Source organism: Homalodisca vitripennis, chromosome X, assembly GCF_021130785.1.
Source record: "Homalodisca vitripennis isolate AUS2020 chromosome X, UT_GWSS_2.1, whole genome shotgun sequence".
Lineage (NCBI taxonomy): Eukaryota > Metazoa > Arthropoda > Insecta > Hemiptera > Cicadellidae > Homalodisca > Homalodisca vitripennis.
In genome coordinates this window covers 92523524-92533268 of record NC_060215.1, presented here as the reverse complement: position 1 = coordinate 92533268, position 9745 = coordinate 92523524, and the positions used below count along the sequence as shown (strand labels likewise).

The window sequence follows — 9745 nt, the reverse complement described above, 5'->3', positions numbered from 1 at the left end:
CTGTACATCCACGTTGTTACAGTTTTCGTTTCAGATGATGACTTCAAGAGAACAAAACTCTTTTTAAGTGGAATGTTTTCAATTTCAGGATTGACAGATACCTGTCAACAAACTACTAAAATGACCTTTCTGAAATTCTACTATTTTAGCGTACCTTTCTAAAGAACATCTAAAATCTACTTGGTAATAAGGGTGTCAAAGATCGAGACAAGATGGACTGATACTGTTCAAAAACAACTGGACACAAATGAGAAAGACAAAATATAAATGGACTAATGTTCTGACAACATCTATAAAGAAAATTAATAGAAGTAAATAAATGATTGTGCTGTGTATGAAATTGTTTTATAGTTTTCTTCAGAAACTTACTACATTTGCTTAGTTACTATATAACTTTCAATTCTTATTGGTTACTTAGTATAGAGATATCCAACCATATTGGCTTTTATTCAAGTGCATGTGAAAGTATTTGGCCCGACTGCCTCCTAAAATGGTTCAATCTTGACCTTCGAAATTTGGAAATCCCCTTTCTATAACAACACAGCAGAGCCAACTTGTAGCTCACTTGCCTTGCTCGTGAAGAAAATATTACCAACACTATGTACCTGTAGGTTGCTGACAGTGATTTTACTACCTGGGACACCATGCAGACTGGAGAAAATGAAGTCTTGTTTATTCAGTAACAACAAAGCTTTTAGGTCACTGATTTTTCAGAATAATTTATGGTAAATGTGGGTCCGGTCAATTTGTACCTTTTAACAAACATACGGGTGGTGTACCAGGCATTTGGCTGAATGTCCGCTTAGCCAACCTGACTCTGCTGTCTACTTAAAAAAAAAACTGCCAATGCCTTGAAACTCTGAACAGCATTGGAAAAAGGGTTTATTCCATTTGTTAGTTCAGCCGTAACTCACCCTTTAAGGGAGTATGAAAACAATTCTACAGATTTGTACAATTATTTTTATTTTAAAATAACAATGCATGTAATACAAGCTTATTAATGACTATACATTGTAACACTTTTCTTCCAAACATATTAAGGTGATAAAGATCTAACCACATGTTAAAAAGTACAATTTCATATGCAAATAAATTTATAATGAAGTTTAAAATTTCTGTACAAAAATATTGTTATATGTTAGCTAACTATAATAGGTAGTTATTTTAATCATGATTTTTAGTATGAACCATATATAATGTTAACATTTGAGAAGCCCAGTCTAATGAGATTATGCTGAAGCTTAAAGGAAAACAATATTAAGCTTTATTTATATTTTTAAATGTTATAATAAGTCTTCACAGCGATAGAACACACCACATCTACGAGCACCAGTCCAGTAGATGTTGAGGGAGTACTTGAGAACACCATCTGTTGTACCTGAAATTGCAACAAGATTGCTTAAATCGCTTATTGCTCATACCAGGAAACGGATATTAACCTATGGTGCAACACCTTCCAACTATGATTGAAATAACAATAAGTTAAATTTACTAACTATAAATATTCAGTCATTAAGAATTAAACTTGGTTAGCTGGAAATAATTATAGATCACAATAATATTGACGTAGTTTTTACTGATGAACATTGGTTAAAAGAAAAGCAAATTTGTTTATATGTATCAGAAAGGTACACTGTAGCATCTAGCTTTTGTAGAAAGCCTCTCCTTGCTCATGGAGACACATCTATATAATAAAAATTACCTAAAATATGACCTGATAGATGTATCAAAGCGTTGCCTTAATTATTTTTGTGAAGTCTTGGCAATTTTACTTTTAGATTATAACTTAGTTATTTTAATTGTTTATAGAAATCCTACATCTTATTTTAGTATTTTTATAAATATTCTAGAAAATGTAATATTAGAAATAATAACCAGACTACCTCAGACATATTTTGCATTGTGTGGTGATTTAGATGTTGACATATTGAAACCTAACAAGCTTGAGGTAATTTACTTCCGTAATATCCTTGGATCAATAAATTTATATTGGGTGAGTCATCAACCAACAAGAAATTCTTCCTGCCTTGATAATGTGTATAAAAACATTAATAAGGAATCATTTACATCTGCATTAATTGATCAGGATTTAATATCAGACCATGCCGGTGTTTTGGTTACATTTAGTTTTGAAAAAGATTTTTGTTAAAATTCAGCAAACATAAAGTAAAATGTTAGCGTCTAATGAAAGGTTATCAATCCTTTAAAATAATGTGTAAGAAAATCTTTAAAAATAATTTTGACTGGACTAAATTTTATGAGCCGGATGATGTTGATAAGACTGCCACTGTTTAACCGCCATTGTCCCAGGAAAAAATCAATAACAGCAAAAATAAATCTAACCATAAATGTTTAAAAAAGTGGTTTACACCTGAGTCAAAAGCAAAACAATTCTCTCACGTTTAATGCTTAAACACATTTAAAATGGCATGGAGTATAATAAAACAAGAGTCTGGTGTAAATAGCTCTAACAATTTTCACAGTTTAAACAGTTATTTTGTTAGCGTACCTAGGAATTTATTTTTTATAAAAATGCTGAATCCTGTTTGCTAACTCAGTTATTTAATTACTTAGTATATAGAAAATTGTTATATAATTTTTAATTTGGGTTTAGGCCTAAACGTTCTGCTACAATAGCTGTTGAAACTGTTGTTGATTTAATTTAAAGGGTTTTGGAGTTAAGTTAGAAATAGGAAGTAGTTTAATAGATTGAAGCAAGGTTTATGACAATTTTAACCACAGTATATTGGAAAAATGTTAGAATATTATGGTATTAGAGGCAAGGAGTTTACAATGGTTTAAAACGTACCTTTCCAATAGAAAGCAGGTGGTTAAGTTAATAATATTGAGTCTGGTTATCTTATGTTACTGCAGGGGTTCCTGAGGGCTCTATTTTGACACCTTTTTTTCTAGTTTATGTTAATGACTTTAGTGTACCTTCTCTGTCTATATTATATGCTGACTATACCATTATGATTAGTACAGGTGTTAACATTCCTAACGTTATGGCACAACTAACATCATTAGAATTAGCAAAATATTAGTAATCTGCAAAAAATTATTAATTAATGAGGGTAAAACAGAGAATATAATATTTGCATTAAGCAATAAAAAAATAACGAGAATGGATGCTTGCTTAAATCTGTAAAAAGCTGTCAATGGTGACATTTCTGCTAAGAAAGCTCAAAGTTTTGTGTCAACTTTGATACACTTATATTGACATATTATGGTTTTATTCCATAGCCATCTGTGTTATGGATTCGTCTTTGGGGAAATTCAAGTGCTACATAAAGTCTTTGTTTGCCAATAAAAAGCCATTAGAATAACTGCTGGACTATCTGGGTTTGTAAACATCCCGTTTGCTAGGTTCCAGATTTTGACTCTGGCCTGTATTTATATTTTTGAAAATGTAGTCTATGTAAAAGAAAACCGAAGCACATTTGAGACTCACTGTACTCTTCATGATTATGATACTAGATGGGGAGAAACTTTAATCACTTCTAATATCAGACTTGAGGAACTTTATAAAAGTCACAACTACCAGCAGCTCAAGAGTTACAGGGTGTCCCATAACTCTGGACAAAGGTATACAACATTATTGCTCAAGTCAAGACAAACATATTTTACGATATGAGCATGGGTCTCCTATGCTTAGTTCCCTACTGTCTGTCTGTATGTGTTTTTTATTTAAAAAAAAATTAATATCTTTAAAAGTAATTAATAAATTTATAATATTCATGATAACAAGGCCAGTTACTGAAAAGAATATAATGAAATTATCTTTAGTATTTTCAAAATAGCAACCATTAAAACTTTTTAACTTTGAATATCTTAAAAAATAGCATTTTTTCTCAAGAATTGCAAGAATAACAGTTTTTAGTGGATTTTATCACAAATCTAATGACACTAAAATTATTTAAATAGAATAATAAATTGCTGATTTAGAACGGGTTTACTGTGACAAGACACGGCCACATTGAGATTCTCAGCAAATAGCCAACAATACAAAACATGAATAAAAGGCAGCTCTCATTCATCATTTGACAATATTCTCTCAAGTGGGCTGGAAAGTCATTTATAAATAAAATAAACAAAACTGGTCCAAGGACCGAGCCTTGTGGAACTTCTCTTCTTGCTGGTAGGGGGTGAGATTATACTGATTGTGTGTGTGTGTGTGTGTATCCATTGGTTGTTTCCTTCAGTTCAAACCACCATTAACTTTACCATGCAAAGGAAATTGCATAAAATAACACAGCTCTGTTATTATAGCTGGTTTGGGGTTAATTGGTTTTTTGTATTGTGGGTTTATTTTCTTTTGTCCTTTGAGATAGCTTTTAAACCAATTGAGTGCTGTTTGTCAGATACCAACGTCTTGAAGTTTAGTCATTATGAGTTTATGTCCAAGGCAATCATAGGCTTTACTGAGATCAAGGTATAAGCTGGTGATGGTGTTGCTGATCTCGATATTGTCAATTATATATTCAGCTAGGTCGATAATTGCAGTTGTGGTAGATTTTCCAGAGATGCATCCATGCTGCTTGTCAGTTAATATTTGGTTCTCTCTTAGATACTTTAAAATTCTAATAAGAATTACTTTTTCAATAAGTTTTGAGACTGATAGGATAAGAGAGATTGGCAATGTTTTGAGGATCACCTTGTTTATATTTTGGATAGATTTCGGCTATTTTGAATTTGGATGGGAAAATGCCTGTCTGAATGGACAAATTTGTAATTTTTACAGGGGGTTTTATAAGTTGATGAGCACAACATTTGAGGATCTTTGTTGATCATTAATCTATTCCAGAAGAAGATGAGCTCCTTAGAGACCTTACAAATTTGTACATTTCATCAGCTGTAGTTGTTTCAAAAGTTGTTAGAGTTTCTCTTAGAACTGCTTGTACATGTTGTTGCTGGGGCTGAATCATTGTTTGTTATTTATTTTAAGCATTTCTTCAGCTATGTTTGCAAAATACTTGTTAAAACAATTAGCTATTCTTCCAATATCTGTCAACAGTTCTCCGTCATGACATATTTCTATTTTAGTAGTTTCAGAGCCTATCTTCCTTTGCCTCTCGTTTTTTATGGTGTTCCAGATAGCTTTGGGTTTATTATCTGATTGGTGTATGTATGTAACGTTAGCCTCCTGTCTTGACTGTTTAAGTTTTTGGTCATATGTTTTCATAAGTTCTTTGGCAGCCCGTTTGTCATCTGCAGTTCCAGATATGGACAACTTATCTTGTGTTTTCAGGAATTCATCTTAAAGGATAGACATTTCTCTAGTGTAAGTCATAATTTTCCCCTTTTTTTGCTTAGCAAGAGATCTTACCTTGGAGCATGTCCAGTCAAGTGCAAACTGGAGAGGTGTGCCAAAGTGGAAATATGCTTCATCTACCTCATTTGAATTAATGACGGAGTCCCAAGTTTCCATGGCGAGTTGGTTCTTGAAGTTAAGATTAATATGTTTAAGACTTCTTTGTGAATTACATATGTTTTCTCTGGTCGCTTTTGGCATGTCAAGTGTATAGTATTGTCTGTGTGGTCTGATCGCCCAGTGTTAGTCATTTCTACACTTATCATGTCTTGATCCAGATCTGAGCATACTGTCTATTGAGGATATAGAGATTTCGGTGATTCTGGTAGGTGTGAGGTCTAATCTATGTATGTTATATCATAGAACCCTTAGTAGTTCGTTGAATGCACTGTGTTCTCTTGATATCTCATTAAGATTATATATCCCCATAACAAGTTTTTTTAGCACACAGCGGTAGTTTGTCCAGAACTTCAGACAGAGATTGACGTACAGTGTCAAAATTTGATCCTGATGGTTGGTATACTCCAAGAAAGTATAAGCACTTTTTCTTAGCCATTCTGATTTTTATAGCTGATACTTCACAGGTCATTTCAATACTATATTGTTGTAACCCTAAGCTTTCGGTTTTATGGGAAACTTGTTTTTTGTTTATATAGAGAGACTCCTCCTTTAATGTGTTCACTTCTGCCATAAGCACTGATTAGTTTATAGTCAGCTATTCTGGCTTGATCTATTGTGCCCTTTTTAGACCATATTCTGTTAGTATTATAAAATCTGGATTTGTATTGTGCAGCAGGTGTTCTAGCCACTCAATTTTGCTTGCCATTCTGTCCATAATTTTGTGGAAGAAAAGTAGTCCTGATTTTGCTTTGAGTTTTGTTATGGATGGTGGTTTATTGAGCTTACATAGTCTAAAAAAGGGTCAGACTGATGTATTTCTGCCTCAGCTGTTGTTTGGTAGTGGTCTAGTACGGTAAGGGGCATGGTCACTGATGTAGCTGGTGAAGTAGCAGAGGCCATGTCATGTGTACTGTGGTTGGCTTGTTCAGGAAATTTTGATTGACTCTTTACTTTGAGAGGTATAGTTACCCGCAGCATATTTAGCAGCCTGTAAAGAGATGCTAAATTAATTGGTTTTGTTCCTAACCAGTGATGTGTTAGTTTTCTTCAGTTTTTGTCTACAGGTTTGGCTGATTCCTGGGGTAGTTTTTGTGTCTCTATCTGCTGTTTTTCTGAGTTTCGATTTCCCCACTTTTACTTCATAATGCTTTGTTTTTTAGCCTGAGTGTTTCTTCTTTTAAAAACTTGTTTTCTTCTACTAGAGCTGATCCTATCTTGGTAGCCATTTCTAATTCCTCCTCTTGACTATCTGAGTTGTCTAAATAGTTATTTTCAATGAGACTATTTTGAAGTTCTTGAATGGTGTCAGAGCTGTTGAGTGATATTGGGAAAGCTAGTCTTTGGTTGGCAGGTTTGGGGTTAGAGAGCAAAGAATTCAGGTAGTAATGATTAGGTCTTGGGGATTTGTCCACCATTGCTTTACAGTTGTTGCAGGTCCAAGAGTTAGTATCTGCTGGGGTCAATTTTTTAGTTGTCTGTCAAGAGATGTTAACACAACCTACACTGAACCATAGCCTGCAAGTGGCTGTGCAGAAGATAGCAGAATATTTAACTCCAATGCCACAACTGCCACACGGGTATTTAGATTTGCTTTTTTGCTGTCCATTTAGTGAATTGGAAGTGGTTATTGGTATATAATTAATTAAATAAATAGGTACTTTAAGTTAATCAGTGTTCAGTATAATAAAAGAGAGATTACATATGAAATTGCCAATAGTTGTCAATAATGAAGATGTTTTATATGATGTTTAGATGAGCAAGCCAACTCCTATGTCAGATAATGAAAGAATACATCTGTCAATTTATATAACTGTTCTTAATTAAATGGCAATCAAGTGCAGTATCAGTAGCACGAGTAGTACAGCAGCTGGATATGTTGCTGTAGGTCAGCGCTGACGATGCTGACACAGTGTCTGGGGTCAGTGGTCTGGTTGTCTAGTTACAGGTGGCCAAGCAGCTGTGTGCCAATGCTGTATGATGTGGAATATCTGTTGGATTGTGACTTGGTCATTTTTTATCAAGTTTAACAAGTTGATAACAAACATTCCATCCAATGGTCTCCTCAAAATCTTTGATTTAAACAGAGAACTGTGCCTTTTTGCTTTAACTCTTTGACAAAAATATTAGCTAAAACAGACATCAGAGAACACCTAATTCCCAATCTCTGCATCTTGTCATACAACTCAAAGTTGGTGCAAAGCACAACTACTTCCTCGATTACTTGGACATAAAGTTTGGTTTTCTTTGTAATTGTAATTTAACTGTTTTGAGTTTTTAGAATTAATATATTAGTAATAAGACATTAAACGTCAAAGCAGTTTACCCCTTTGCATAACTTGACAATAGTTTAACACTTGCAACATGCATCAATAGTACCTTGGCTCTTTTGGCAAGTGCTTATTGAAAATGGAACAGTGTGCAGATGTGAGAAGGGGTTGAAAGCTTTACAGCCGAAAAGTGGTTTACCTTATCTTGTGTGATTTCTGTCTTATTTTATTTAACCCTCCATCGGGCGCTTAAAATTAGAAACACCATCAGGCGCTCACGGAGGTTTCCTCCAGGTTAGTTAATAATGGATATTATAGTCGTTTAAACTGTTTTTATTTGTTTAAATATTCACACTGATTTAATTACAATGTAATATATTCATTTTTAGAATTTAAATAAAAATTACTCTCTTATGTAATGAATTTTCCAAATAAGAATTTCGAAATTTAAAAAAATGTTATTGTATAGTAACAACATGATTTATTTTAAGGAATAATGAAATTAATTGTAAAAATGTTATGTTAAATGTGTTATACCTTCTGTAATAATATATGGAAATTAACTTAGTTTTTAACTTCTTCCAAAAACAACTTTCTTCAATTCTTGAGATATTATACAATTGTAATGTCAATTATTATTCTAAAATCAAAATTTATTCTTTACTAAAAATTTTTTAACACTACACAAAGTTTCAAAACATTTTCCTTCTGGTTCTTATAACGACAATGTTCACTCCATAAACAGTACTGAAATGTTCCCTAGCACACGGGACCTGTACTGACAAGTCTCTCGTCTTCATTCTCCATTTCACAAAATTCAAATAAAATATATTGTAAAACTTAAAAAGAAACCATCACAGGTCAGATATTTAGGCGCACACGGATTATTACTCCATAAAAACTAAACACCATAAGGCGCTCACGGAGATTTCGTCCAAGGACTACAAACACGACATCGGGCGCTCACGGAAGAATCGTCCAGTCTCGCACGGAAGTAGACCTCATACTGACAGATTTTGACAAAGATAAGCGGGAGGCTATTGTTTTGCTTCCCCGAAAGATGCTCGTGAAGTACACTGCGGGACACGACTGCCAACATCAGAAAAGTAGTACTATTTTTAATAATAAAAAATACACGGAGGAAAACTCCGTGTAGCGCCCGATGGAGGGTTAACTATCTAAAAAGAGATTAAATTGTGGGTCTTGAAATTTAGTGTTTCTGTCTTTTTTAACATTTAACTATTAGTCTGTGAAAATACTTCAATACATTAAAATCTAATGTTGTTAAAACTTGACTTGTAAGAATGTAATAATCTATTACTGGTAAGACAACATAAAAATGTAAAAAGTACCTTGCACTACACTGGAAAAGAATTCAAGTACTGTTGCACCTCAGTGTTGTTGGAGACTCCGGAGAACAGAGGAACAATCTGAGCTTTACTGAAACATAAAGATCATTAACCAGTCTACTACTTTTTTACTTCCAATCATTGAGTTATATAAATAATGAAAGAACCCCAATCAATGATAAAGCAAGTGAAAAATTTGTAGATGCAAATGTGATAAGATGAATATAAAAATATAAATTAAATTTAGAGACACTATATCAGAGTTTATTATGTATTAATGATAATAAACCATTTTATACACTTATACAACTTACACTTTTATCGCTTCATCTTTTGTAATGAATTTAACAAAACAGGATAGTGGTTGTAGGAGACTGAATTCTTCGTTTTTTAGGATGTAGGATGAACCTGCATACAGAATGTCCCAGTTCAGATTTCTCAGCTTGTCCTCCTCCTTCAGTTGGGAAAAGAGAACATGGGCTAATCCTTCAGCTATCATCTGAAAATGGATACCATTTTCTCACAATATAACATTATTATCATATGCGTGTATGGATTAGTACTATATTAAATAAGCTCTATTTTAAGATTTAAAATTCACATTATAAATTCAAATATTTAAGCTTTTAGAAAATTATATACAAATTGTCCTTTAACCCTTTGCACGCCAGCCTATTTTCCAAAAGTACTACCCAGAA

At 33.2% G+C, this 9745-nt stretch overlaps 1 protein-coding gene across 2 annotated transcripts in view; it reads right to left on the bottom strand.

Moving 5' to 3' along the window:
• Window positions 1-942: 942 nt before the first annotated feature.
• LOC124369465 overlaps window positions 943-9745 on the bottom strand; it is a 30918-nt gene continuing 22115 nt past the window's right edge. For both annotated transcript variants that reach the window (XM_046827474.1, XM_046827475.1), the window contains 3 exons: window positions 9362-9546; window positions 9051-9138; window positions 943-1378 (listed from right to left, as the gene is read on the bottom strand). In XM_046827474.1, the coding sequence (XP_046683430.1) occupies window positions 9057-9138; window positions 9362-9546 (267 nt within the window). In that variant the 3' untranslated portion in view covers window positions 943-1378; window positions 9051-9056. The remainder of the gene's footprint in view (window positions 1379-9050; window positions 9139-9361; window positions 9547-9745) is intronic.